The sequence below is a fragment of the Penicillium solitum genome (assembly GCF_028829755.1).
Source record: "Penicillium solitum strain IBT 25940 chromosome Unknown utg000003l_segment0_segment0, whole genome shotgun sequence".
In the NCBI taxonomy this organism is placed as follows: domain Eukaryota; kingdom Fungi; phylum Ascomycota; class Eurotiomycetes; order Eurotiales; family Aspergillaceae; genus Penicillium; species Penicillium solitum.
In genome coordinates this window covers 213,582-240,467 of record NW_027072123.1, presented here as the reverse complement: position 1 = coordinate 240,467, position 26,886 = coordinate 213,582, and the positions used below count along the sequence as shown (strand labels likewise).

The 26,886-nt window shown below is 49.2% G+C and overlaps 13 protein-coding genes across 13 annotated transcripts; 8 read left to right on the top strand and 5 right to left on the bottom strand.

Annotated features, from left to right (window-relative positions):
• Positions 1-43: 43 nt before the first annotated feature.
• On the top strand, positions 44-1,426 carry N7455_003989 (glycosylphosphatidylinositol-alpha 1,4 mannosyltransferase I; the record flags this gene model as incomplete). Its single annotated transcript, XM_040959638.2, has 3 exons — positions 44-1,027; positions 1,077-1,184; positions 1,256-1,426. 3 exons carry the CDS (start codon positions 44-46, stop codon positions 1,424-1,426), a joined length of 1,263 nt encoding a protein of 420 aa, XP_040809978.2.
• A 543-nt stretch (positions 1,427-1,969) lies between these two features.
• Positions 1,970-3,708, bottom strand: N7455_003988 (uncharacterized protein; the record flags this gene model as incomplete). Its single annotated transcript, XM_040959598.2, has 2 exons — positions 1,970-3,195; positions 3,264-3,708. The coding sequence occupies 2 exons, from the start codon at positions 3,706-3,708 to the stop codon at positions 1,970-1,972; spliced, it is 1,671 nt and encodes a 556-aa protein (XP_040809934.2).
• Positions 3,709-4,589: 881 nt separating this feature from the next.
• Positions 4,590-6,916, bottom strand: N7455_003987 (DNA damage response protein RcaA; the record flags this gene model as incomplete). The annotated part of the gene is made up of 5 exons (XM_040959581.2): positions 4,590-6,375; positions 6,428-6,579; positions 6,633-6,712; positions 6,769-6,831; positions 6,880-6,916. 5 exons carry the CDS (start codon positions 6,914-6,916, stop codon positions 4,590-4,592), a joined length of 2,118 nt encoding a protein of 705 aa, XP_040809922.2.
• Positions 6,917-7,075: 159 nt separating this feature from the next.
• On the top strand, positions 7,076-8,978 carry N7455_003986 (Y-family DNA polymerase; the record flags this gene model as incomplete). Its single annotated transcript, XM_040959580.2, has 2 exons — positions 7,076-7,213; positions 7,269-8,978. 2 exons carry the CDS (start codon positions 7,076-7,078, stop codon positions 8,976-8,978), a joined length of 1,848 nt encoding a protein of 615 aa, XP_040809952.2.
• Positions 8,979-9,621: 643 nt separating this feature from the next.
• N7455_003985 (uncharacterized protein) lies at positions 9,622-11,439 on the top strand (the record flags this gene model as incomplete). The annotated part of the gene is made up of 1 exon (XM_040959589.2): positions 9,622-11,439. One exon carries the CDS (start codon positions 9,622-9,624, stop codon positions 11,437-11,439), a length of 1,818 nt encoding a protein of 605 aa, XP_040809909.2.
• Positions 11,440-11,975: 536 nt separating this feature from the next.
• N7455_003984 (uncharacterized protein) lies at positions 11,976-13,129 on the bottom strand (the record flags this gene model as incomplete). The annotated part of the gene is made up of 3 exons (XM_040959645.2): positions 11,976-12,375; positions 12,439-13,025; positions 13,073-13,129. The coding sequence occupies 3 exons, from the start codon at positions 13,127-13,129 to the stop codon at positions 11,976-11,978; spliced, it is 1,044 nt and encodes a 347-aa protein (XP_040809984.2).
• Positions 13,130-14,304: 1,175 nt separating this feature from the next.
• On the bottom strand, positions 14,305-15,861 carry N7455_003983 (histidine phosphatase family protein; the record flags this gene model as incomplete). Its single annotated transcript, XM_040959612.2, has 1 exon — positions 14,305-15,861. The coding sequence occupies one exon, from the start codon at positions 15,859-15,861 to the stop codon at positions 14,305-14,307; it is 1,557 nt and encodes a 518-aa protein (XP_040809925.2).
• Positions 15,862-16,338: 477 nt separating this feature from the next.
• Positions 16,339-18,489, bottom strand: N7455_003982 (DnaJ domain protein). The gene is made up of 5 exons (XM_040959658.2): positions 18,264-18,489; positions 18,163-18,206; positions 18,007-18,100; positions 16,896-17,947; positions 16,339-16,841 (listed from the first exon to the last, which is right to left on the bottom strand). Exons 1-5 carry the CDS (start codon positions 18,367-18,369, stop codon positions 16,665-16,667), a joined length of 1,473 nt encoding a protein of 490 aa, XP_040809943.1. The 5' UTR covers positions 18,370-18,489; the 3' UTR covers positions 16,339-16,664.
• Positions 18,490-18,780: 291 nt separating this feature from the next.
• erg9 (bifunctional farnesyl-diphosphate farnesyltransferase/squalene synthase) lies at positions 18,781-20,269 on the top strand (the record flags this gene model as incomplete). Its single annotated transcript, XM_040959661.2, has 2 exons — positions 18,781-18,848; positions 18,916-20,269. 2 exons carry the CDS (start codon positions 18,781-18,783, stop codon positions 20,267-20,269), a joined length of 1,422 nt encoding a protein of 473 aa, XP_040809875.2.
• A 601-nt stretch (positions 20,270-20,870) lies between these two features.
• On the top strand, positions 20,871-21,590 carry N7455_003980 (hemerythrin domain-containing protein; the record flags this gene model as incomplete). The annotated part of the gene is made up of 2 exons (XM_040959675.2): positions 20,871-21,059; positions 21,119-21,590. The coding sequence occupies 2 exons, from the start codon at positions 20,871-20,873 to the stop codon at positions 21,542-21,544; spliced, it is 615 nt and encodes a 204-aa protein (XP_040809931.2). The 3' UTR covers positions 21,545-21,590.
• A 1,154-nt stretch (positions 21,591-22,744) lies between these two features.
• N7455_003979 (A4/G1 family peptidase) lies at positions 22,745-23,557 on the top strand (the record flags this gene model as incomplete). Its single annotated transcript, XM_040959617.2, has 1 exon — positions 22,745-23,557. The coding sequence occupies one exon, from the start codon at positions 22,745-22,747 to the stop codon at positions 23,555-23,557; it is 813 nt and encodes a 270-aa protein (XP_040809918.2).
• Positions 23,558-23,924: 367 nt separating this feature from the next.
• N7455_003978 (uncharacterized protein) lies at positions 23,925-24,461 on the top strand (the record flags this gene model as incomplete). Its single annotated transcript, XM_040959585.1, has 1 exon — positions 23,925-24,461. The coding sequence occupies one exon, from the start codon at positions 23,925-23,927 to the stop codon at positions 24,459-24,461; it is 537 nt and encodes a 178-aa protein (XP_040809902.1).
• Positions 24,462-24,801: 340 nt separating this feature from the next.
• Positions 24,802-26,429, top strand: N7455_003977 (FAD-dependent oxidoreductase; the record flags this gene model as incomplete). Its single annotated transcript, XM_040959633.2, has 8 exons — positions 24,802-24,903; positions 24,963-25,088; positions 25,148-25,222; positions 25,275-25,460; positions 25,527-25,785; positions 25,843-26,034; positions 26,097-26,297; positions 26,347-26,429. 8 exons carry the CDS (start codon positions 24,802-24,804, stop codon positions 26,427-26,429), a joined length of 1,224 nt encoding a protein of 407 aa, XP_040809923.2.
• Between the last annotated feature and the right edge of the window lie 457 nt (positions 26,430-26,886).

Below are 26,886 nucleotides of genomic sequence, written 5' to 3'. Positions count from 1 at the left end.
AAAAAAAAGTGGAAAAAAAAAAGAACGAAGTCCAAGATAGAGAATGGCTCTCTTCAACTCTCCAGCGCGAGTCTTCCTTGCCGCAACAGCCCTCCGCCTCATCCTCCTCGTGTATGGAGGCTGGCAGGACGCGAATTCCGCTGTGAAGTACACCGATATTGACTACATGGTGTTCACTGATGCTGCGCGCTATGTTGCAAAAGGAGAGTCGCCCTATGCTCGCGATACTTACCGCTACACGCCACTCTTGGCGTGGATGCTTCTCCCGACTGCGTGGGAGGGTGCCGCACCTTGGTCAACATTGACTTTCGCCTTTGGAAAGGCGCTTTTTGCATTGTCTGATGTCCTTGCTGGATGGCTTGTTGTTCAGCTGCTTGTCCGATGCTATCGCTTTCCTGTCGAGCGCGCGCTGCGATATGTTGCCGCTGTTTGGCTGTGGAATCCCATGGTTGCCAATATCAGTACTCGTGGTAGTTCGGAAGGACTGCTTGGCGTGCTTGTTGCGGCGCTTCTGTGGGCAACTTTGACCAAAAAGCCTATCCTTGCTGGGCTTATCCTGGGTCTTGCTGTACATTTCAAAATTTATCCGTTCATCTATGGTGTCTCCATTCTCTGGTGGTGGGATGCTGAGCGCGATGGGTCTGCAACGGCTGGCTCAGGTCTGCTGTCAAAGACTTTCGGATTCATTACCCCGTCCCGGGTGAAGTTTACTGTCGCAGCGCTGGCCAGTTTCGTGGCATTGAATCTCGTCATGTACCTTCAGTACGGCCAACCATTCCTGCATCACACATTCTTCCATCATCTTACTCGCATCGACCACCGCCACAATTTCTCTCCCTATAGTACACTACTATATCTGTCTGCTGCCGGAGGGGCGGAAACTCGCTTCGAGGCACTGGCATTCCTCCCGCAGCTAATCCTTGTGGTTGTTGCCTTGCCTCTTGTTCTAGCAAAAAAGAGCTTGACTACTGCAATGCTCGCGCAGACCTTTACCTTCGTCACTTTTAACAAAGTCTGTACTAGCCAGGTACGTGATCTCACTCGAAAGTGGTGATGCTGGTAGCTGACATATCTAGTATTTCCTCTGGTACCTCATCCTGCTTCCGTTTTACCTACCCTCCTCCTCGCTTATTCGCAAACCGACTCTGGGCATATCAGTAGCCATCCTATGGATTGCTGGACAGGTATGTATTGTCTACTGATCCTCTGATGCCACAATCCTCACTTGGGACTTCAACTCTAACAAACCATGTAGGCTCTCTGGTTGCACCAAGGCTACAACCTCGAATTCCTAGGCCTGTCGTCCTTCGTACCTGGGCTGTTCCTCGCAGGGCTTTTCTTCTTCGCTGTGAATGTCTGGATTCTAGGCATCATTGTTCGGGATGGAGGGGAGGGTGCTGGCGAGATCACAGTTGCACTGAAATGAGAGGGGAACTACATGTATTTAATAGAGATGTGTACATAGTTACGGGATCTTAGATAAAAGCAACAATGATTGATCGGGACGACATTGAACTACATACAATACATACAAACCAACCCACGAGACATGCGTTATGGGTCAACATGACGGAGAGAATCAAGCCAACCGGCAAGAACACATGAACATGATTCTCCCCGTTTCTCGGATTCCCCACATTAACATTAACAGAAAAAAAAAGAAAAGAAAAGAAAAACAAAAAACAAAAACAAAAAGAAGATAGAGGAGCATGAGGGTGATCATGCTAGAATTGCACATAGAAACCCAGCTATGTCCTAAAATGACATCCACTGACGTGATATCACAAAAGGGTAGATTTTGAATGCCGAACAAGAAACTCGCTGAGATGACGGAAACGATGAAGGGGTATTATGTTGAACGACGAGATGAATAGATGAAAATCTGGCCAGAACGCCCAAGAAAAGATCAAGGCCAGCTGTGAGCCTAGTAAGGGTTGGAGCTGTCGGCAAGAAGACTGTACGTGTTCACTTAGATACCCAGAGGGCGAACTCGGGGTATCAAGGCGCCCACAATTTGCTGGTCATCGTACTCCGCGGCTGTTCCATCTGTAAGTGCGATAAATGAGGCCGATGGTCGGTTCATGCGCAAAGCTTCCAGAATGCCCTCACTCCACAGGCCTGTGCACTCGTCATTGACAAGTTGGAAATACGGGTTCAGAGGCGGGCAGGTTGAGTCGAGGTCGATGAAACGGATCCGCAAGTACTCCAGGGCAGGGAGGACGGATAGACACTCAATTGCCTTGATCACCATGGCCTCAAACGCACGAATAAACGCGATGCTGGTAATTCCGCCTATTCCTTGGCTCATCTGCAACCAGTGGTGCGATTTGTCTACCTTTGTATTGTGGCAGCACGTCTTGACTACAAGGTCCAGGGACCTGAGCCGAGAATCAGAACCCATTGCTGTTGCCCCTTGCTTTAATGTCTCAAAAAAATACCAGCACACACGGCCAGTGTAGGTAAATGATTCTAAACGCGGGGCTGTGTCTCCAAGCAGACTGCAGATCGGAGGAAGTGAGGTTCGAGGCCCAAGCAGCCCACCTAGCAAACTATCATTGTTGTAAAATCCCTCAAGGCTGAGATTGATGTGTCGGATTGTAACTCGAGGGCGGGTGAGGATGTGTATCATGATGAAGTAGGCATTGATATGGGGTTGGACCCAAGCACAATGCCATTCACTCAAAGCTGGCAATGCCCGTGAAATGTTGTGCCAGTCATCAAGTTGTCGCATCAGGTTCCAGGCACCTCGCATGATGAATGTTTGTATGTTTTCAAGAACAGGTAGGCGCCGTTGGATGAGAGCCTGCAGACTGTACATGCCACGACCATGGCGGAAATGTCGGACCATTGGCGGGTTCTTACAGTGGCCACCCTCCAGAGTGAGAACTCGGGCAGCGGGGAAAAAGCGCCGAATAACCCCGAAGATTTCCTCCAAGGAAGCGTTGTTGGTTGCACGGTGATAATAAAACATCTCGTTTCCTTGGTGGTGATCATGATGCATGGGTACAGCATGTCCTGCAGCTGTCCGAGTGGCATGCTGTTCCGCATTCAAGCGAGAAATGTTAGACCGAAGAGCCCGATCTCCCCAGATAGGCATCCAAATCTCAATGTGACAGACGTAAGGAATCAAATGCGGGTTTCTCTTGAACCACCGCACACAGTGGGCCAGTTCATCTCTGCTGCCCTTGATTCTGACTACAGAAAACAGTCAATTGTCAGTACAATCCATTTGAAATTTCGTTTCAAATTCAGATAAAACTCACTATGGCGGTAAATTCGGCTTTGAACAAGTCCAGTCCATACCCGGCAAGTCAAGGCCAGGTTGGAAAGGGCCTTCCGCCGCGGATGATGGAGAGCCTTACTCCAGTTCTGAGCAGAAGATTCACCATGTGCTGTATGATTACCAGCCGAGGCTCTTTTCCCAAAGATATGATCCAGAATAATCTCATGGATCTCAACTGGAAGGTTCACGAATTGGATTGCCGACTGAGCTGGGGCTGAGATAGTCGATGCGGGGACTTCTGCGGGGATATGAGATTGGTCCTCACTCGCAGGGATAGGGCTGGAGGTGCGGTTTTCACAAATATCCCCGCAAAGAACATTTGCACTGGTGCTGCAGTTTGATTTTCCTATGCTTGCAGGAACTGCAACCGGTGCACTATCTAGCGAATTGACTGACATCAGCCCGGGAGGGGGAATTGCAGACATCATGAGAGGTGGTAGGAATGAGGATGGGAGCTGAGGAGAGTTAGAAGTCATTGATTTGACTTGCTCTCCTTCGGAAGAGAAACTGCAACCTGATTCCTAGAATCTGGCATACGTCAGTTAGCAAACAGGCCATGTTAGACTGTGCATATACACTGCACTCACCTCACCGCTGTGGTTAACTGCTGATATCAAAGCCGCACCGGCCCGGTGTTCGGTCTCGCTACAGACGGGTGATCTCGGTAGATCAAATTCACGAAGACAAATTACAGTAATAGAGGGGGTCGCCGATCAGGCTCCTAGGCAGCTTGCTGAGGCGGATTGGACGGGGGGATGGCGGGGAGAGAGATAAGCCCCGGCTGAAAATGAAAAGTTGAGAAGAAGATGAAAAGAAACAGAGAACCTACTAAAGAAGAAAAGAAATGCAAAGATATGTAGAAGAAGAAAGTGACGATGTATGGGGGAAAGGTGGTTAAATGTAAAAGAGGAGGTTGCGCGACACGGACCTTTTACTATTAGGACACTTGATATTGAGACTTCTAAAGAACGGAAACGAGGATTGTGATCAATAAAATAACTTGGACATGGTTAGAATAGACTGGACGTTGAATTATACATGTTATATTGATTTATGACTCTATCATGTTGTAGATCGTGTACGGCCGCGATAGTTACCTTGGCCCCTATAGTGATGCCATCTTCACGGAAAATGAGGAAGATAAGGAACATGACAGAGATGATCCATAATTACTTATGGTGATTGAACTTGGGCATTATTTACTTACAAACATACATAACGCACAAATCGACTAAGGAATGCAAGGGTATCGATGCAGAATAGACGCTACAAAACTATTGCAAAGAAAAAAGGAAAAAGGTGTAAGCTACCGCTTACGTCTGAAACGGAAACGAAGGCCATCATCGCTGTCCGAATCGCGCTCCTCGCGAGCTCGCTTTGGGCGTCGAGCCGGAGTTGGGTCTGGAGTTGGTTCGGGCGAGGTGCGTACAGTTGCTGACAGCTCGGAGCGTGATGGAGCAACTTCACCGTGACGATCGTCAGAGTCCGGACCTTCAGGCTCGATCCCAGAGTTCGTCTCAGCGGAATTGCTGGCCCAATAGTGATCGCCGATTCCGTAGTCTTTGCGAGTCACTTCTTCTAGGGGAACGATTACCGTCTGGATCCGAGCTCGACTACGCGGCTCGCCTTTTCGCCGGAATTTCTTGAAGTTCTTGCGTCCATTCCATTGGTCGTCCCATCGGTCCGAGCTTTGATCCTCACGCGCTGGTGCATTCCGGACGGGAATTTCCATTTCCTCCACAATGGCCAGGTTCTTCAATTGGTCCACATCTACCTCGCCTATGTCGACTGGATGTGACTCTTCCTCGGCCTTCCGTTGTTGCTCTTCATCTTCTCGGTGCTTTCGCGCGGCTTCGAGCACGTCGAGTTTAGGTCGCTTGCGTTTGGGGGCCTCAGATTCCGGGGCTACAGCCTCACCCTCTGGGTGATGGCGAGTCATCTCTGCACGACGACGCTTCATTGCACGGGCGCCCGGGAGAAGATCAGCGACCGTATCCTCGGGATCTTCCTTTACTCGATTCAGGGATTGCGTTGCTTGGGGGAGCACTTGAGTTTCGAGATCCATGGTCTGAGTGGAGTTGATATTGGTGTCCTCTTCTTCAGGTGCATACACTGGGACAGATTCCATGTCAAATCCGTCATCGAAGGTCTTCATTTTACTGACGTATGCACGCACACGGGATGTTTTGGTCCGAGCTGTCAAGGGCTGGCTAGGCTCAGGATCAGGGGGCGATACCGACTCGGACACCACAGAAATTGCTCGTTGGGTTGGTTGTTCAGTCTCAACCGCTGGTGTAGATGAGGAGATCTGACTAGAGCCCTCCTCCGTGGGCAAGGCACGACAGAGGGGTGATGCATCATTTCCCAGGATAGCGTCAAGGAACTCTCGTTGCTCTATCACGCGCTGGTCTGTCATTAGAGCAACTTCATTACCGACGTCAATAGACCATTGCTCGAGGTCTCCTTTGGATCGAAAGCGAACAAGAACGACACCACCGGAACCATGCCGCTCGCTACCCACGCCTTTCCCTCCTGCTGCTTTTTTCATGAACCGAACGATACCTGCGGCAGTTGTGACCCCATCCTCAACCTGGTAGAAAAGCGCCTTTCCTTGGCCATTGTTGATTGGACCTTGCAGGTTTTCAAACTGGGCTGGATCACCGAAGATAAACGTATATCCCTCGAAGACATTAAGACGTGCGGAATTCGGAGCGAAAGCAGCGGCTGGGCGCTGCGTTGGCTCTTTACCGGGAGCCGGGAGATGTTGAGTTGGATCGGGCCACGCCGATTCGAAGTCTGTTTCGAGAGGACAGAGTGACTCAACGTTCTCAAGATCGCCGGGGGTAGCCGCGTAGACAAGTGCATCGATATATGAATCATCTACTATGTACTTCCCGTTGACGAGTGCCTGAAGACCCTTGGCTGTATTCCGTTTGCGTTGTACCACATGTGTTGTGCGATCAACAATATAATCCATGATGGTTTTAATGTCAAGGTCTTCGAGACGTGAGCGAACATGGGCCAGAGGATCTTCACCTCGCACCTGCTTGGAGGAGGCTGACAAGGTGAGAACCACGGGTTCCCATTTGATCCTATGAAGATCATCAGCTGGAATTCAATCCTATCATAAGCAGATATACGCACCGGAGTGTATGCTGGTATTTCGCGAGCTGGATGACATGCTCATCGCTCTTCTCCAACTTGCATTCCCCTTGGATTCTCCTTTCATCAACGACTGTTCCTTTCTTCGAATCCAAGTCGGTTATAGTGATACAGGATCGCGCTCGTGGTGATAACTGGGTTGGAATTAGCCAGATAATGCATATCGTCGCGGGGAAGTCAACCGTACCCCATCTCTGGGATTGACTGGTGAGATTTCAATGGTCATATGCTTGCGGGATATCGAATTGTGGTTGACAGCATGGCGGACTATTCAATAAGAGGTCAGTCAAACTGTGTGATTCTCCAACTGAAGTAGGCCATACCTCCATCTCGATTGAATCGACCGAATAGATACTTCTTTCCAGGGCGCAACCACACACGCTTCCCTATAAGGTTTTAGCAACCGATCGATCCCTTTCGATCAAATATCCCACCTTCCAGAAAATCACCGGTCGAATCCAGAATCCACATGACGACGAGTCGGAGATTATTATTGTTCAGCGTTGGGCTACGTCGCTGAGACCCGCGCAGATTGAAACGCGTGTCCACGTGACTCCGCGTCAAAGTGATATCTGCGATCTCACCTCTTTCATTTATCATCCATCAGCCATCGATGGGACTATGGAAAATATGGAGTCCCCAGGGGAGAATCCTGCCAGTGACCCACAGCCTGATTCTGCTCCTGCCGAGGATTCTGACACTCTGAAATATCAACTACTCGGGCCCTCTTTAACTAAAGCGGGCCAAGACGCGGTAGATCAGCAAAAGGTGCGCTTGATGGTTGTATCTATATTTTGAGCTATAGCTGAAGTCGAGTTTCTAGGTATCAGAGGTTATCTACAATGCTTCCAAGGGCTCTAAGTTTTTTAATCACGAACAAGATCGGGATCGGAATCTCACGCTGAAAATCGAACGAATCTTAAAAGAAAAGGCACGGCTAGAACGTCTAGACTTGGGAAATGAGCTACGACGTGCCGATGAGTACCTCGCTGAGCTAGAACTGAGCCGCGATCTTTCTCAGTATGTCATTCATGTGGATTGCGACGCGTTCTTTGCCGCCGTCGAAGAGCTTGACCGGCCCGAGTTAAAGACGGTGCCTATGGCGGTGGGTAAAGGAGTCTTGACCACCTGCAATTATCTGGCGAGGAAATTTGGCGTTAGAAGTGGTATGGCTTCTTTTGTCGCGAAGAAGCTCTGCCCGCAGCTGGTTCTTTTGCCGATGAACTACGACAAATACACCGCCAAGGCCAAAGAAATCCGCGCCATCATGGCCGAATATGACCCTCTTTTTGAAAGTGCGAGTATAGACGAAGCCTATTTGAATATCACAGCATACTGCGACGAAAACCATTCGGAGCCTCATGAGGTTGTGCAACGGATGCGTGTAGAGATATTGGAAACAACCAAGGTGTCTGTTTCAGCCGGGATTGGTGCTAATGCGAAGATCGCAAAGATTGCTTCCAACCTCAACAAGCCCAATGGGCAATTTCAAGTCCCCAATGAACGCGAGGCAATCATCGAATTCATGCGTGGCCTGCCGGTCCGCAAAGTCAATGGAATTGGCCGAGTGTTTGAGCGAGAGCTGGAATCAGTAGGCGTGAAAAAGTGTGGTGATATCTTCCCACATCGTGCTTTATTAACCAAGCTATTTGGAGAGAAGGCTTTCCAATTCTTGGCCCAGTGCTACCTCGGGCTTGGGCGGACCAAAATCGAACCTGTCGAGACCCACGAACGAAAAAGTGTCAGCACAGAGGCCACGTTTCATGAAATTGGAGACAAGGAGGAACTGCGAGCGAAACTCTGGTGGGCTGCGCAGGAGCTTGAAAAGGATCTGGCACGGACTCAGTTCAAAGGCCGCACGCTTGCCTTGAAAGTCAAACTGCATACCTTCGAAGTGCTCACACGCCAGACCGCTCCACCTCGTGCCGTCTTCCTGGCAAAAGACTTGTACTCCTTTGCTTTACCCATGCTCGCCAAGCTCGAGAAGGATATTCCCAACATGAAGCTACGGCTTCTTGGTCTTCGCTGCTCGAATTTGGTTAGCACTCAGAAGGTTGGGATTAACTTTTTCGGCGTACCAACACAACCAAAACCCGCCCCTGAACCTACATCTGAGCCCACTCCTGCATCGACCTCTGGTATAAATACAGATCACGAGATTTGTGCCGAGGAGGCTTTCGAGGCAGCAGCTCGCCAGGAAATCCAGGACGAGATGAATGATTTAGAGCAGCTGAGCCAAGAAACACCCGATATTACTGTTATTCGTGGGCCAGAGGCCTCTGCGGCCCCAGAGGTGGTTGAAGCACCCCCGATGTGGGATTGTCCCATATGTGCCCGGCCACAGATTGCGGATGATCGCACATTCAACGAACATGTGGACTTCTGTCTCTCTAGACAGACAATTCGCGAAGTGGTGCAGGACACCTCGGAAGAAACATCCTCAATACCTCACAATTCCAAGAAAAGGAAGACGCCATCACAGGGTGGTATTCCTGAAATGGACCCAAAACAGAAGCGTCTTTTTTTTCAATGATTTTTTTTTTTTCCTTTCCAAATGTCTTCGTCGATTTAGCGTAAACATTGATGATTGTCTGAACTCACGAAACATGCAATATGCCAGTCATTCTGACAGAACAGCACCGAGCTCCTGCTCTCCACAGACTCAGTGCTTAGTGCGGAATGCAGCTATTATTGTATTTTTATTGCAGGCTCACCGTTTTTCCAGTCCCCACTTGACAGCAGCCAGATTGGGGATAGTAGCGGGATATCTAGGGGCAAGATACAGGGGGTGGTTCTTTTTTTACCTATGTACGGAGTATATTGGCAATTACATGCCAATCGAGGGATCTTGTCGAACTTCCCACCGATAATAATATATACAAGATCGAGGTCTCACAAATTTCCTCCCAAGATCCCAATATCAATAGTTCGACTCCCTTGAAGTAAGGAATTCCACGTTGCGGTGAAGCGGCGCCCTAAACCCAATCGGGTGCCATTGTTTTCGTCACTTTCTCGACTTTCTCGACTTTCTTGATTTCTTGACCTTTTTCCTTTCCCATCAGGCCATTCCACCTGTTAAAACGAAAATAAACAGGGTGATTATTTCTATTGGCTGGTGCCATCATGCTCATGTCCTGTGGCACCTCGCAATGCCATGACTTGCACCCCCCGCAACTATGAACTACGATAAACAAAACAATGGCAGTCTCGCCAAACCATTTACGCCCACCCTCAGCGCTGCATTCCATAGGAGCAACAAATCTCCTCTGACACCAAAGCTTGCAAGTCCAAGTCCAGGTCCATGTTCAGGTTCAGGATTTCCACGCCGCCTCGCACCACCCGACCCCCCCTATTCCACCCCCTCCAAAGACGACTCCCCCGCGGTCCCGACCTTTCTAAGCGCCAACGTCACTCCACGATCTGGTCCTCGAACCACCCGGCGAGATGGCGCTATCTACTCCCCAAATACATCGCCTGCCCCGTCCCCCTCTCCACATACGCCTTACTCCCAGTCCACAATCGGTTATGGCCGTCGAGACCGCAGCCCGGCTCGCGGGGTCAAGCCGGAACAACCCCGAAGTCTGAGGGCGAAGACCTTGACAGCAGAGAATCAGTCTATATCACGTCCTAATTCTTTCGCGGATATGACATCGGGAACTCCGCTGTTCTTCCATGCGTCCGATGCACGATCATCACATCCTTCGGAGCCGCCAGATGCCCCTCGCCCAAGGCCCCAGGGGAAGACATCCCCAGCCTCAAGCTTCATATATGCGAACGGAGACCAAGAGCGAAAATCTCTAGGGGAACAATCGAATGGTACATCAACTTCTGCTAAACGTCGATCGGGTGGTCTTCCCCGTCCCCTATCCGCCAGCAAACCAACACCTTCCTCCTCGCGCTTGAGTTCTCCCGGTCTTTCAGATGTGGCCTCACATCCCCCGGAAGATATCAGGTTACCATACGTCGCCAGCGCTGAGAATGGGCTAGGAATTGTCCCGCGTCTTGGCTCGCCGTCGTCCAGTACAATCGGCGAGAAACCACGACCGCAGCCGATCCGACATACCAAGTCGTCAAGCGTCGACTCAGGTCGCCATGGCAATCATCCACAAGATAGCCTGCGAGCAAGTCCAGTCATCGTATCCGGGAGCTATTTCGGTGAAGGAACAGCGCCCGTGATATCGGAGCAGATACCCACCCTTCGCCCTCGCATCTTCAGCAATGGATCCACCACCTCAACCGATACATACCCTCCTCCGCCACTCAGTCCCGGGAAATCTGACGGTCCGAGCGAGGCGGCTCTCAATGCGCGCACCGAGCGTAAGATCATGGACTTGGAAATTAGCAACTCTTCATTACTAGCCATCAATCGTACTCTAGAGCGCGAAATGCGGCAACAGAAGGCGGAGCTTCGGCGGTTCCGGCGACTAAGCCGCTCCGGACGGATATCAATGGCACCTTCAACCCCTTCATTCTCCGGAGCGGCACTATCAGTAACTAGTGAGCTGGATGAAGGCGAAAGCGAGATTTCCAACCGGTCACAAGATGATATGTCCGACATTAGCGACGAGGATTCAACTGCAGACGAAAGCATCCTGAGTCCGAGCTCGCTGGCCGAGCATGATGCCAAGCACCGTGTCAATGATGAGAAACGCGTCATGCTTGACTTGGCACGACATCAAGAGGTGCTGGTGGACAGCCAGAGGATGAATCAAAGTCTCAAGCGCTGTCTAGGATGGACCGAAGAACTGATCAAGGAAGGCCAGCGGGCCCTTGAGTACAATGTCCACGTTCAAGATGTTGAACTAGGTGGCCGAGTCCTAGCACCTGAAGAGTTGGGCGAAATTGGTGAAAGCGGTCGTGGTCTTCTGAGCCCTTCAACTGAATATAACGTCGTCTATTCTCCTGTGGAGGTGTCCGAATTGTCATTTGTTGAATCGCCATCTATTGGAACACTATCTCCTACACCCTCTATTTCTGCTGATCCGAGTACATGATCCCATTTCTTGCCCTCGTCTCCCGGCGGGACGATCGATTTTTTTTCTTACTTGTTCATACATTTGCACAATACCCCTTTTTGATGCCTTTCATTCTGAATTCGTCCCTTCATTTCTTCGATTGATACAGGCTATTATTTCACTCTTTTGGGCTTAGCGACTTGTACTATGAAACTCCGGGCTGCATACCTTTGTATCATTGCGTTCACATTTTATTTCCATCAGACAGGATGGTCAACGATAGACCTCTATACTCGATCATTTCATCTTGAACGCTTTTTCTTGGCTATTTTGAAAGATACCCGATGTGCAATTATTGTTTTGTGTTTATGTTTTGTCTCCATGCGCCCCTAATTGACTCAACTGTTGGTTTAGTGTTGTGTTCTTCGCCATTCCATGTCTTGATTCTTCTAGAAACGAAAGCCTAGAATACACTATGATTACTCACAGTCATGCAACTTGGAAAACGCGATTGTCATTATATCATGGTCAACATCATCGACATCACCAGCAGGGTTCACCCCAGGAGTCCCACATCATGGAAATGGACACTGTCCCATCCGCTGCTGACGAAGTGTCTCCTTGAAACCCTGCAATTCCTTGTACCCTTTGCCCTCAAAATACTTCGGTCCCAGCTCATGGGTATGATACCCCTGTGGGTAATACTTGTCGCCGTCATCACCTGGTAAAGGTTGCCCGAGCGCCCACTTAAACCACGCCATCGGCCCCCAGCGGTTCCAGACTGTGGGCTGCACATAGAATGGAGCACCTTCGTATATCAGCACCCAGTTGCGGCCATGTTTGTTTGGTTTATCAGTGAACACGTCTAATCGCATAAAGTTAGGACGTGGGAGTGATAGGTATCGCAGGTATAGTTGGCGGAGCTTGAATGTCAAAGTGAGCATGCCGCTAAAGAATGCGGGTGGTTCTTCCATCCTAGAAAGCGAGCCCATTAGACGTTTTGTGTGTGTGTGATCATCAATGAATCAAGATACATACATCATCGCAGTTCGCAGTCGATCTCCCATGAGATATGACACGAAGTATCCACCGAACGGCTTCAAGAAGTTTGGCACATTATATACCAGCACGTCAATCGTCTTTTCCGCAATCTCCTTGTTGCGAGGGTGTGGCTGCATGTGTTGGAGTTCGTACTGCTCGCTCCATACACCAATCTCCTCCAACCAGTGAATCCCGTCTTGGAAGCCGGTCTTTCCAGAGGGCAAAGCGGCATAACTTATTCCCAGCGCATCGCCGAGACTCTTCCAGTATGTCCCGATAGCGCAACCTTCCATTTCAGTCATCTCGCGCCACTCGAATTGTTTCACGAACCGGATTGGCTCGAGGGCAAATAGGCTTAGTGTGTATAACATGTCCGATTCGAGGATCTTGCCGCTGGCTCGGTAGCCTTTGTGCAGGAAGTTGGTTCGGGCTATTGCAGTCTGTGCTCGCTCGGAGCGTGGGTCGAACGCCATGAATTCACCGATCAGTGCGCCTGTGTCGGCATATCGTTTGAATGACGTTGCAGAGTCTGATAACTGGGATGTCTTCAGGAGCAGGGTGGAGATGGTTGGAATGCCATATGTCTGCCCATGTTAGCGTTTAGTCATACCCTTGGATGAGCTTCGCATACACGGAAGAGGGCAAACTGCAGCGATTTGAGCACAATAAAGGGGAACTCGGTCTGCATGATTGTCTTTTGAATTGCCCAGGCATCTTGATCGGTCATGCTTCGCATAGATTGCCTCGTTCCATAGTAACTATATTTATTGTGGAGTGTCTGTCGTCGTTGGAAACGCAATGAAGATACCAACGCTAGATATGTTGCTAGTCCTAGCAGCACACATAGTATCTGCTGATACGGTGAAGCTTGTAACAAGGAGCTGAATAGCGGAGTATCCTTGATGCTGGATATAGGGAGTAATGCCATCTCTATAGCAAGGCAATGAGAATAACTTTGTGAATATATATTTGAACGATCCTCAAACGAAAATAGTTTCTATTAAGATCCCATCACCACACTTGATCTTATATACATTCATTCTTCTATTAACACACAGTCTCTATGACGGTGAATACCTGTCAAGTGAAGCACAATATGGTAGATCTCATGTACAAACGAACGGACCGAGGAATATACTAGCAGGCTCACGCGGGGAAATCTCACATTCCCAAATGCATAAATTTATGTATGTGTGTATACCATATACCATGGGGTACATATGTATTGTGTTAAATAAAACACCTACGAAGTATATCCAACTATACAACAGAATTGTGTCTCCAATATACCGAGGTTTGCAATCAACTCCGAATCATTCGACCATCCAAGTCCTCTACGCCGGATTTGGGGTAAGATGTGAGATCCAATCAGATCCCCATGAATCAGCCTGATCGACAATATACCTTGCTATCTCGGCCGGAGGGATCAAACCCGACATCGTACGATATATGTACATCCCCTCTGTCTCACCCCAGGTAGACTTAGCCAAGAGTTTTCACTTCGGTACCTAATGGAGCATACATTTTGCGTCTGATTCATAGGACAGTTTACTCTGGAGATTGAGCCCTAATGTCACATGGGAAACAAAGACTCAAATCCTAATCAAATGCCCGTTGTCCCCCGTTAGATGTGGTGGCAAATTTCAAAAGGACGCTCGTATGGTCTCTTTCTTTCTAGTCGCGCACAACATGATGTTGCCTGGTTCACTTGGTTTTGGGGACAAGAGAGAATCAAACGTGGTTATATGCCAGGATTTCATCATGTGCCTACGAAAGCAAGCCCTTCAAGTGCGGCAGTTTATGGGTTACCAGAGTCTATGAGAAAAAATGTGTATTTATCTAGATAGAATTTCACATCCCTATTCAAGGCTTTCTCGGCTGCCCATTGCCCACTTCGCTGGTGATGTTGTAATCACCATAGCAAGCTTCCTGGTACATGGCCTCCTTGTTGAGATCGGGAATAGCGCTAAGGAACTTTTTGACCTTGCAGAACCCATTCACAGAACCATCACAGACCTTCAGACCATCCAGAGGCACGGGCGCATTATTCAACACAAATCGGATGTAGTCGGTAGTGTCAGACTTGGATGACAGATCCGGGTTCTTGTACTTCTGCACCTGGAGATTTTTGAACGAGACATCCTTGGGGCAGGTCCAAATTTCAGAGAACAGACGAGCGCCAAAGGGAGTCATCTGATTCAGGTTGAAGTTGCGGGGTGGCGCGTGCGCAACCGAGACAGGCAGGCCATGAGGACCGTACTTGAAGTAATCCAGACCCAAAGCAGCCAGTACGGAGACGATGATATCGTCGTGGGACATGTCCATGTACAGTGGCTGGTCGAGCGGGAAAGTCTTGGTGTTGTCATCGTACGTGTAGTTGATGCTACTGTCACTGCTCCTGATGAGCTTGGACTGTAGGCGTGCTGCTAGCTCCTGAACATATCCAATTCCCTGGGCACGGCCACTGGGGGATCCAAAGCCATAGTCGCCGTAGAATTGGAGATCGATGTAGTATTCAAAGTCGCGCCACTCCTGCTCAGTGAAGAGCGCGCAGAAAGAGGACTGGCCCAGAGTCGCATACTCATAGGGGCACATATTAAACATGGCCAGAATATCGAGGGTATCGAGCTTGAAATCCCCGGGAAGGTGTGCAGCAATGCGCTTCCGGGCGCCTTTGACCAAAGATGAAGCGAAGACCTCGGCAGCGTTGTCACCCGGCCCCATGCCGTTGGGACAGGACTCGGTCGACGATAGGGTGTTGTTGAAATCTTCGACCTCGGGGATAATAGTCAGATTATATTCCGGCTTTGAGCTGTTGGCTCCTGTGTTTCCAAAGAAGCCACTTAGCCACCAGCGAGCACTCTCCAAAATTCGGGGGTACGAGGTCGTGCGGAACGTCGGTTTTGGGCGTGCGGTACCATTGGGATACACATTCAACGATGCATCCCAGGCCGCGTCACCATTTTCTGCGCGATACAGCAATCGGCCGTACTGACTCCAGAATTGAGCACCGGAAGTGGCTTCGGTGGCGGCGCCTGTGGGGAGTAGAGTGTTCAAACCAAGCATATACTCCCAATCATTCAAGAAAGCCAGAGATCCAGAGCCGATCTTCTTGTTTGGATGCTTCTTGGTGTAGTTGACCAGTTTTTGGGCGAAGTTCTCCATGCCTTCTCCATCCAAAGGCCATTGTGTCGGATACCGTTGGGCATGGCGGTGTAGCACATGGACCTGCGACAGTTCACACTCCGATGGGAACCCCTTGGAGACATTGAAACCTGATGCATCAGTATAGGGGCTGAGGTTGGCCCAGCTTGTTTTCATATCAAACCCGGACGGATATGAGAGACCGGTAGGACCGGCTGCGGCCGAGGAGGTTGAGGCCATTGCAGCAGTGCTGCCCGCAAGGGCCAGCAGGACCATGGTAGATGAGTATAGAGATGTCATATTTCGATGCTATTGTCTTCTTCTTTTCTTTTTCTTTGGGCACGCGACGAATTTCCGAAAACAATTGCGAGGACCGACTTATTAGAAGACCACTCTTATCTGCCCTTGTGTACCCTGTCTGCCCTGTGGAGAGGGGAAAAAGGGGATCGGCCAATTCTCTTTCCTTGTGTGGAATCGCGCAGACTCCCTTTCGCCGTTTAAATCCGGCACGATGTGACCTTAGCATCCTCATAGTTGTTGTATTTTGTTCCAAAGATAAACCTCTTTGGGTTGCGGTGATGCTCCAAGATATATTCAATCAGCCAAGGCCCAAGGGCCCGGGGAAAATGCTTGGCCCCCCCCATAAGCCAAATCCGATCACGGACACAACAAAAGTCGAACAAATACATCTTCATGTTTTCAACACTATACCACCTACAGTACTAATAATAATAATATGTTATGTTAATATTTGTTCCAATATGATTATCAAGAGCATCTATGTCCATACAATCCGCATCAAACCGCTACCGTGCTGTTGCGACTAATCAAAGGGCATGAGAGGTATATAGTCCAATCTATCGCTCGAACAAACTGCGCGTCGCAAGCCACAGTCAATCCAGTCGCTGTAAAAAGCAGAATCGTCAAGCCCGAAAAAAGGGTGAGAAGGTAAAAAGCAAACCCAACATGTATGTCCAGGATATAATGAACCGGCTATCAAGAAAGACCAGGTACGAGATGGAACTCAACCAAAAAAAAAGAAAAACGAGAAAAGAAAAATGAGATGGATACAGAGGCAATCAAACAGTGGTCTCTTCCACAGGCTCTTTGCCGCTGTGGGTGTCCTCATGGTCGTGCTTGGACTTCTTCTTCTTCTTATCCTTGTCCTTCTCATCCTTGCCCTTTTTGCTCATTGCCTCGGCCATAAGCTGCTCGAAGGCCATGTAATCGCCCTCTTCCTCGGGGTCGCGTGCGGCCTAAAAGCCAGCGGTTAGCATTGTACTCTAATATATGGGAAAACGGGTATATACCTTGGCGTAAATATTGCCGGCAATCACCAGCGCATGCGCACGCTCGATGCGTTTCTCAAGTCGGGTCCGCTTGTCGCTCAGAATCTGGTCACAAACATCACGCAGGACACTCTGGATCTCGAACTTGCTGCCACGCCACGCCGCAGCGAGAATCTTGCCAGTAACTCTCTTCTCGTATTCAGCCTTTTTCTCGTCAGTCCAGTCTTCACCACCGCGTTCTTCCATCTTAGCCATCTCCTCCATAGTCATCTGCGCATCAATGGCTGTGGAGATGGTGGTCCATGTCTCCTTCGCGAGGGTGCCCTTATCCTTCAAGCGGGAGAAGAAGCCAGAGATACCTAGGAACTTCTGTGACTTGAGGAAGGAGGTACCCTTTTGAACATAGGTTTGACCGACGGCGTGGAGAATTTCCAGACCGAAAGATTCCATCTTCAAGTTCTCAACCTCTAGTCGGATCTTCTCCTCGAAAGCATGAGACACATCCTTGCCCTTGTCAGTCTCAGTCCAAACGCTCAAACGATCAATGAGCTTGTTTGCCAGTGTGTTGACACGATCTTCGCGAGCCTTTCTGCGTTCATCCTCGAAGGCAGTAAGACGTTCCTGCTGCTCCTTGGACAGACCCTTCTTTTTCTCCTTCTTGCGCAGCTCCTTCTCCTCCTGGGACAGACCGGCTGCCTCCATGCGAGCTTCTTCTTCGGATTTGTCCATGAGGGCCTGTTGGCCGAAGTTTCGTCGAGGAGTGCTGGTGCCAGAGCTCTGGTCGGAGGTTGGCTTCTCGGAGGGGCCGGCAGCTGCAGCTGCAGCTGCCGGTGCGGCTCCTGCCGCGGGATCGTGGGTTTCGGAAGCAGGAGCCGAATCGCCAGCTGTAGCCTTCACTTCCTCGTCGTGGATGTTGAGTTTCTCTTCCGCAGACTGGGCCAGTTCTTCCTCCTCCATTTCCTGCATCGTAATGTCCATAGTCGCGGTGAGGTCTTTCATAAGAGAAATTTCGCCGATAAGATCAACAAAGGCCTCGCCGCCGAAAATCATGCTGAAGAATTCAGACGGATCCTCTGCACAAGACAAATCAGAAACTTTGTGCTGGAAATTGGCATACATGTGATGGACCTACCGAAACCACCACCAGGCACCGACTCCTCCTTGCCAAATTTGTCATATCGCTTGCGGAGATCTTCATTGCTCAGGACTTGGTACGCCTCACCAATCTATAGTAGCAGGATATCAGTCTTGTGCAATGTGCATCATTTCTGGGGGTTTGCAATCATACCGCCTGGAAGCGTTCGTGCGCGGTTTCATCTCCAGGATTCTTGTCTGCGAGAACATATTAGAGGGGCTGGAAAACAAATATAAGGTCAGAGGCAGTCAAACCCGGGTGAGTGACAATAGCCAGCTTCCGGTATGCCTTCTTGATTTCCAGTTCGGTGGCCGTAGGTGGCACACCTAGGGCATCGTAGTAGGCAGTATCGGCAACCATCGCAGCGACCGAGCCTAACTTGAGAATGGAGTGGGTTGAGAGAAGATATAAGTCCAAAAGAGTCAAAGGTCTGGGAAAAACAATAGACCTGTGTTGTTTAGGCAGAACCTCAAGATATTTTTCAGAAGTTGGCGCTGATATCATGTGGGGGGGAAGACTTGTATGCATGGTTTGTTCCCAGTCACGTGTTAGCTAACTCTTCATTTAATCTGCTCTGGCCTTTTCCCCTTTTCCCTCCCCCCTCCCCCATCTGCCGTTCCCCCAGGTTCTGTTGTTTTTTTTGTTTTTTTATTTTATTCTCGCCTTCAATTCCCTATCTCCCCCCGGATCCTATTTCTGTTCAACATTGGGCTACTTTGCCTTCTACCAATTTCTTAAATACCCGGCTTACGCGCCTCTTCCCCGCCCATCATGGGTCTCATCGGCAATGCTCTCTACTACTCCTTTCACCCCATGCAGCTGAGGGCGATTCTCCAATGGTAAGCCTCGATATTCGAAATTACCGAAATTGTTTTGCTTGCGAAGCTAATCATCGACGTCGCATAGGAAAGTCTGGCACAACCCGCCGCATGAGCGTAACGAGAAGAACGAGACCGAGAATCAGAAGACTTGTTTCAAGTTTTTGGATAAAACCAGCCGTAGCTTCAGTGCTGTGATCAAGGAGTTACATCCCGAACTATTGATTCCTATTTGCATTTTCTACTTGGTCCTCCGTGGGCTAGATACCATCGAGGATGACACTTCCATTCCCCTGGTTACCAAGGAACCTCTCCTCCGGGACTTCAAGGATATCCTGACGCAAGATGGCTGGACTTTCACTGGGAACCGACCGGAAGAGAAGGACCGTGAGCTGCTGGTTCAGTTCAACCACGTCATCACCGAGTTCATGAACATGAAGCCTGAATACCAGACCATCATCAAGGACATCACCGAAAAGATGGGTAATGGCATGGCTGACTATGCCGTGAAGGCAGAGAAGGAGGATGCCAGTGTGAAGACCAAGGAAGAGTATGATCTGTACTGCTACTATGTCGCTGGATTGGTTGGCGAGGGCCTCACTCGCCTCTTTGTCGAGGCCGGGTTCGGTAACCCCGCTCTGTTGAAGCGCCCCAAGTTGCACAAGTCAATGGGTCTTTTCCTCCAAAAGACCAATATCATCCGTGATATCCGGGAGGACTTCGATGATAACCGACGATTCTGGCCCCAGGAAATTTGGTCCAAGCATGTCGACAACTTTGAAGATCTTTTCAAGCCAGAGCACCTTGACGCAGCCCTTAATTGCAGCTCGGAGATGGTCCTGAACGCACTGGAGCACGCCGAGGAGTGCCTGTTCTACCTGGCCGGGTTACGGGAGCAGAGTGTTTTCAACTTCTGCGCAATCCCACAGTCCATGGCTATCGCCACAATGGAGTTGTGTTTCCGCAACCCCGATATCTTCAAACGAAACATCAAGATCACCAAGGGAGACGCATGTGATCTCATGCACAAGTCTACACAGAACTTGTCAGTGCTGTGCGACAGCTTCCGTGAGTACACGCGCAAAATTCACAAGAAGAATACTCCCAAGGATCCCAACTTCCTGAAGATCAGCATTGTCTGCGGACAGATTGAGAAGTTCATTGAAACCATCTTCCCGACGCAATCCGCCGAGGCTGCCAACCGCAAGGTCTCTGGTGAGCTCACTGAAGCTGAGCTACAGAGGAAGAAAGAAGACGACGAGAACAAGAATGACATCTACTTCATGATGGCTCTCATGGGTGTTATCGTGGTCATTATTGCTAGTCTCATGATCTTCGCCGCCTGGATGATGGGCGCCCGGTTCGACCTTGCCTTCAAGGAAATCACGTCCGGTAACTTCCGGCCGCCGGTTAAGAACCACCCTGAACACCCCGAGCTTTGATTGTCTTATTATTCTCACATCCACGGCGTTACGACCTTTTACTGTCTAATATTTTCGATTCCCCCTCCCGGCGGCATATGTTTTACTATTTTCTCGCCCATCCCCGGTGCCCCCGATGTGTATTGATAATAACATAACTTTTTTTTTCTTTTCTTTTTTCTTCCGCCTGACACATTTACTAACCCTCCAACCCACCAAACTTTCCAGCACGGATGTCAAATTGCGATCTGGCCCTTTCATGGCCAAGGTCGCGCCGAAGAAGTGCTTATATCGAAATGGAGATTTATCTCCCTAGCCAGTGAGTACTAGATTTTTGTCCAACGGTTCGCCCGAGGTGGCAAACATCCATTGAAGATCTGGAATATTTCGTATATGTAAATTTTTGTATGTCTATAGGAAATGAACCCATCAACTTGGAAGCTTGACTCTGCTGTACTTTTCCAAGATAGCTAAAAATAGACAGAACTGGAGAACAGGCCCCGAATCAGAAGTCTCTGCTTTCTCATCAACCCCAGATTGCCCTCTCTGCATTACTCCGTACTAATAATTTCTTTTATATCTTTATATTTCTCGGCAATAAATTGCTTCCAACTGCCGTCCCATGCATTTTCGTTTTCTTCGCCCATCACTTTTGACATCTATCCCTCGGCCAGGTTTCCTTCCCCGAAACCTCCTCAATCCAATGGGTGCCAGCAAGATGGCCTCTTCTTCTGGGGACTCGGGCGACTCTCCATTATCCGCGAGTGATTTCCGGACTTATAATCGCATGTCGGAGCAAATGGAAGGATTTGTAAGCTTAATCGTACATTTCCGTATTTCCTTTGCACAATTCCACTAACTCTCATGCAGCACAGCCATTTCCGTTTAACATGGAACCAGCTCTGGGGGGCATGCGAAAGCTCTGGAAAACGGGGACTCTCAGCCCGCCAGATGATCATGATGGGCCTTCAATTCTGCTCACAATTGGATTTCCATCACTCTATCGAGGAGCAACACATCTTCCCCGTGCTGGCGAAAAAGATGCCTGAGTTTCGAAAGGAGCTCGAGCTATTGAGTCAACACAGACAGATTCATGCGGGACTTGAGAAACTCGAGAAATATCTTGAAAAGTGTCGGTCCGGCGAGGAAGATATGCGCCGCGAAGAGGTCAAGCGGTTGATGGAAGGGTTTGGCAAGGTTCTGTGGACACACTTAGACCAAGAGGTTCAAACACTTGGAGCTGCCAACATGCGCAGGTTCTGGTCTCTTGCCGAGATGCGTCGGCTCCCCATGTGATGCTGAAGAACGGTGGTAAGGTCTTGCAGTTGAAGGCAAGTTTTGACGATTTCATATGACTTTGATCTCAAGACTATATATATGTGTGTCCGTTTGAATGAATTTGAACTTTCTTATTTCCTATTATTTTGAAAAAGGCAGTTTTGTTTTGTTCCTAAAGGGTCTGATTCTGCTTCATCGATATCCATCCCACGCGAAAGGTGTGCAGTTTGAACTGGCAGCCACTGCACAAAAATAGTTGGCTTCGTGTCAAACGACCACTGCTAACAGGCTATACTGTTCCCGGAGGCTTGCTCATGGTGGACTCAGGAATGTGAACACGTTGTCATCCCTTGCTTGGTACCTAGGTATGTATGCAAAACCGCACCCAGGTGGGTGGCATTGCAAGAAGGCTGTCACGAGTTTTTCTGTTCAAAAACTCTCTATCACTGGACCCAGTTTAGTTGTTTTTTTCTATTGATGATGACGTTTTTCAGAAGAAGGACCGTCAACATCGCTAGATGCATTGAGAATGCCACGGTTAAGAGTACGAAATGGTCACATACAACCCACCAATATTGCACAACGCGGAGCCTACATATGTAGGAATCTTCAAACGGTATACAATATGCATTGTTAGTCTTGAATGAGGTGCGTATCACTCCAATCTGGTGAATCTCGTGGCAAATATCGGGGTCGTCGATCTTCGTCTGATCCGTCGTGGCTCCGCTATCAGATGTTTCTGTCTTCAGGAATGTGCCTTGTCACAGAAACACGCAAGCCCGGCTGAGTTGCTCACTTGGTCCAGATCTCACATCATGACGATAACGGAAAGGCAGCCTTGGCCTGGATCATAGTCAATCAGCGGGAGAGAGAGAGGATCAACACAACTGCGCCAATCGCAGGTCATAAACCCGTGAATTGATGCTGCTCAAATGCCCAGGAATAACCTGCTTTTCTTCGCTTTCCATATATCCACTCTAGTGGGTCCGTCAGTGTGTCTCATCTTGTGCTTGGGGTCATCAGTACCATGCCACGAGATCTGTTTCCCCATGCGGATTGGGCATGATGTCGTGCCGCATGCAACTTGTATGAGATGCAGGATATAAGTATCATCAAGACTAAGCTCAAGAGATACCAGGCTAGTCATGTCATAGCTTCATCCTCTTTCTATCCATACCGTTCCAAGATCTTCTCAATCCCACTCCTGCCACCGCCAATATGAAGTTCACAACCACCACGATCCTGGCCACTGCTATACTAGCAGGCAGCTCTCTCGCTGCCCCTCGCAACGGACTTGTTGACCGCCTGCAGGCCCGTGGCGCTCTGTCACGCCAGTCACTACCCGCCGAAAAGAAGGGCGTTCTGCTCAAAGAAGGAACCGAGGGAGCCAATGTCCAATACAGCAAGAACTGGGCTGGGGTGGTGCGCGAGAAGCCACCCGCCAGTGCTACCTACAACGCCGTGTCTGCAACTTTCACCGTCCCCGAGCCAACGGCCACCGATGACTCTGGCGATATGCAGGCTGTATCCGCCTGGGTCGGTATTGATGGTGATACTTACACCAAGGCCATTCTACAGACTGGTATCGATGCCTATACCCAGAATGGCAAACGGACATACGACGCCTGGTACGAGTGGTATCCATTAAGTGCAGAGAATTTTGACTTTGAATTGTCCGCAGGCGACGTTGTCGTCGCGAAGGTCGAGTCATTTTCGCCCAGCAAGGGTGTTGCCATCATCGAGAACAAATCAAACGGTCAGAGTGTTACCAAGACTCTGTCTGCACCCTCGAGCTCCGCCACCCTTGCAGGCCAGAATGCCGAATGGATAGTTGAGGACTTCAACGCCGGTAACACCATGGTTCCCTTGGTCAACTTCGGTAAAGTCGACTTTACCGGTGCCCTGGCCGAGGCTGGTGGTAAGAAATATGGTGTCAACAACGGTGCCATTCTGGATATCCAACAGAACGGCGATGTGAAGGCCCATGTGGAAATCCGGAGTGACACTGAGTTCTCTGTCACCTACCAGTAGTTCAGTATGCGTATCCATGGAGGCCTTTTGATTTTGAAGTTGATGAGTTTGGCGTTTTGCACAATGCATGATATTCAATGAGACAAGAGAACATTTGCCATCAATAAACTGGGGGGGATTTTGTTAACATCAATTTACTTCAATTTATAAACAGAAACAAATGATTTACCACATTATATTACTCCGGGGTGAAGCCACTGTCCTATGGCAGATTGTAGAGGTTGAATGTGAACAAGCGAACACGAGAGACGGTCAATCGCACTTTTTCCTCTGGGCCAATTATGAGTCATCGCAGTTGTCTGTTAACCTCAAGTTTTAAGATCTATTGACTTTTGAACGTCCCAAATTCGTCGTCTTTCTGCTCGTCATGAAAATCCAAATAGAGCCGGCGCAATTCCCCGAAGACGCCGATTCCATCCGGTTGTTGTTTTCTGGCTATGCCGCATCTCTCGGCATCGACCTCACCTTTCAATCGTTCCAAGAGGAACTTGATTCCCTTCCTGGGAAATATGCCCCATCGCAAGCGGGGTCTCTCTTGATCGCACGAGCAGACACCGGTATTCGAGAACATAATACGAACGGACTAGTCGACTCAATAACTTCCCGGTTTCCCTCCACCCTCGGATGCGTGGCACTCCGGCGTAGTTCCGATGGTTGGTGCGAGATGAAGCGTCTATATGTTCTCAAGGAAGCTCGTGGAGAACGCCTGGGTGAAAAACTCGTCGAAGCGATCCTCGCGCAAGCCAGAGATCTGGGCTACCGCGGGATGCGCCTAGACACACTGCCTGAAATGACAGCTGCACAACGGTTATATCGGAAATATGGGTTTGTGCATATTGCACCGTATTATGAGACTCCAATTCAAAGAACGGTGTTTATGGGTTGCGAATTCTTAGGATCATGATACTTTGATCTTGATGTGATCTGTTCTTTTCCCTGGCCTGTATGTTGTATGTATCACAAGAAATTTGTGCCCAACCATGCAGTGTCTGTCGATCATATCGACCCAACGATTTTCAACCCCTTTTTAGGGATCGGGTGTCTTCCGTTTCATCTTGTGTAATTGACGAATTGCTACGACAATCTAGTGGCATTTATAAATCCGCTTCCCCGAATCGACTCGGAGATAAGTATCGGGGATTTCCCAATCAGGAACGCGGATAAGAGAGCATAACGGTATAAGTATGAGAGATTCGTCACAGGAAACCAGTCGATATATCTAAAAGTCCTAGAGCCTCTTCACTATGACAGTATCAAACCAGCCTCTTGACGTCCTCGTCATCGGCGCCGGCATTGCCGGTCTTTCAGCAGCTATTGCTCTCGGAAAACAAGGACATCGCGTTGTGGTATGCCCCCAGAAACAGCTATCAAGTTTGCTGTAACACCAGTTTCTCATTTCCCTCAGATTCTGGAAAAATCGGCTTTTTTGAAGGAGACAGGTGCTGCAATTCATTTGCCGCCGAATTGCACTGCCTTGCTACGCTGGATGGGCATTGATCCGACTGATTTCGGGGGCACATTGCTTCGTGAGGTTAGATATGCCCCTTGATCAGTGAAGTGGTTTATACTGATCGTTTGTGATTTGTTCAGATCCACCGCTATGGATTTGACGGGAAGTTGAAGTACAAGAGGGAGTTCGCCGACACTCGTCATCATTGGCAAGCAGTAGGCGAATGAAGCGGACTAAAGCTCGGACAACGGTCTAATTTTATTATAGGAGTGGTACCTCGTGCATCGAGTTGAGCTTCACAATCACCTGAAGCAACGTGCCCTTGAAACCGCAACGCTATATACACAGTGTCGAGTCACCGAGGTCGATCTGGAAAGGGATTGCCCGTCGGTCACCCTCGATGATGGTCGAACTTTCAAAGCCGACCTGCTTCTTGGTGCAGATGGACTGCATGTATGAATATCACATTATCAACGCCGGTTTTATCCGACCCTCGTCCCTATTCTGACTGTTTTATAGTCCCAAATTCGCCAGAGTATTGCCCCAGAATCCCCCTCCCCATATCCCGTCGGCAAGTCATGCTTTCGTTGGCTTCTCCCCACAGATCAATTAAGGCAACATGCAAGCACTGCGGATCTTGTGCGAGACACTGGCGTGTTTATTGAGTGCGGATCTGGTGACCGACGGCTCGTGGCGTATCCTTGCTCTGATAGCAAAATCCTCAACATTTGTGCTTTTGTCCCTTTGAATGAAGTTCAGGCAGATGATCAAAGTGACGGTAAGGGCGTCACTTGAAAGTTGACATAGAAAGACACTGACAAATTGGCATTAATAGGCTGGCAGGCAGCTGGAGACAAGACTACAATTGTCAAGGCCTTTTCTAAGTTTTCACCCGGTATTCAGCACATCATTGCAAGCGCAGACAAGAATCTCAAAGTATGGGATTTGTACGATATGGAGGCGCTGCCGTCCTGGACTCGAGGCCACGCTGCTCTTCTGGGAGACGCAGCACATCCGTTCCAGCCATGTAAGCAACGGAATAGCTTCAAACCGACAACGAATGTGTGACATACACTGACAACTCGATAGATATGGGACAGGGAGCAGCTATGGCAATTGAAGATGCTGTCAGCATTGCCACCTTGCTTCCGTGTGGCAGCACACCGCACGATATCCCCGTGCGACTTGATTTGTATCAAACGGCTCGTCGGCCAAGGGTCGATTTTGTCCTCCACTACACTCGGATGAATGGACGGAATGAAAACGATGCAGCCGGTGATAGATTGTCAGGTAAGTTTGCTTTTATAGCTGAGGAATACACTCAAGCTGACAGTGATAGGTGCGGAAATGGTGAAAATCATGAATATTTGTTTCTCACATAATGAGATTGAGCACTCTACAAGCTTGCTGGATGGTAAATAAACAGATAAATGTCGGTAGTACATGTACTCTCAAACGGTTGACAGTGCCTTGGGAAGTTATACTATTTGCGATGTTCACACGGAAGTGGCACTGAAGTCAAAGAAAAAGAATTTTGTTCCGGACTATTATGTTGTATGTAAGATGGATGCCAAATCCAAGAAATAGATGTCTAAATCTATGGATTATGCATATTCTTCCAGAACGTGTTGTGTCGGATAGTGTTGTATCGTAAATGTAGGGGTCCAATCAATGGTATTCAATTCTCTGTAGAAGCATGAGAGCTTCCTAAGGATGCTCAGGATGGTGGACATAGGCTACCTAATGGCCTAGTCATTAAGCAAGATCAATATGCCGATCTACCAAGTCCAGCAACCCCATACTGGGATAGCTGAGGGGGTGTGTCGGAGCATGACGACCGGCATACCGGAGGATTTATCAATCCTGCATATTTTGTAAT

Excerpts from the sequence above, each read along its gene's own strand:
- N7455_003982 (XM_040959658.2), bottom strand. The coding sequence starts at position 18,369 with ATGGTTGCCGATACTGCCTACTACGATGCCCTAGGTGTGCCACCTACG. Across the intron at positions 18,207-18,263 it reads GGCTATTGTCACTCACCCGG|ACAAGAATCCTGGAGATGAA; the intron begins GTTTGACTGCCT and ends ATGTTCTCGCAG. Across the intron at positions 17,948-18,006 it reads GGTGCCTGGTGGTGGTTTCG|AGGATCCGTCTGAATTCTTC; the intron begins GTAGGTCCATCA and ends TGTCTTGTGCAG.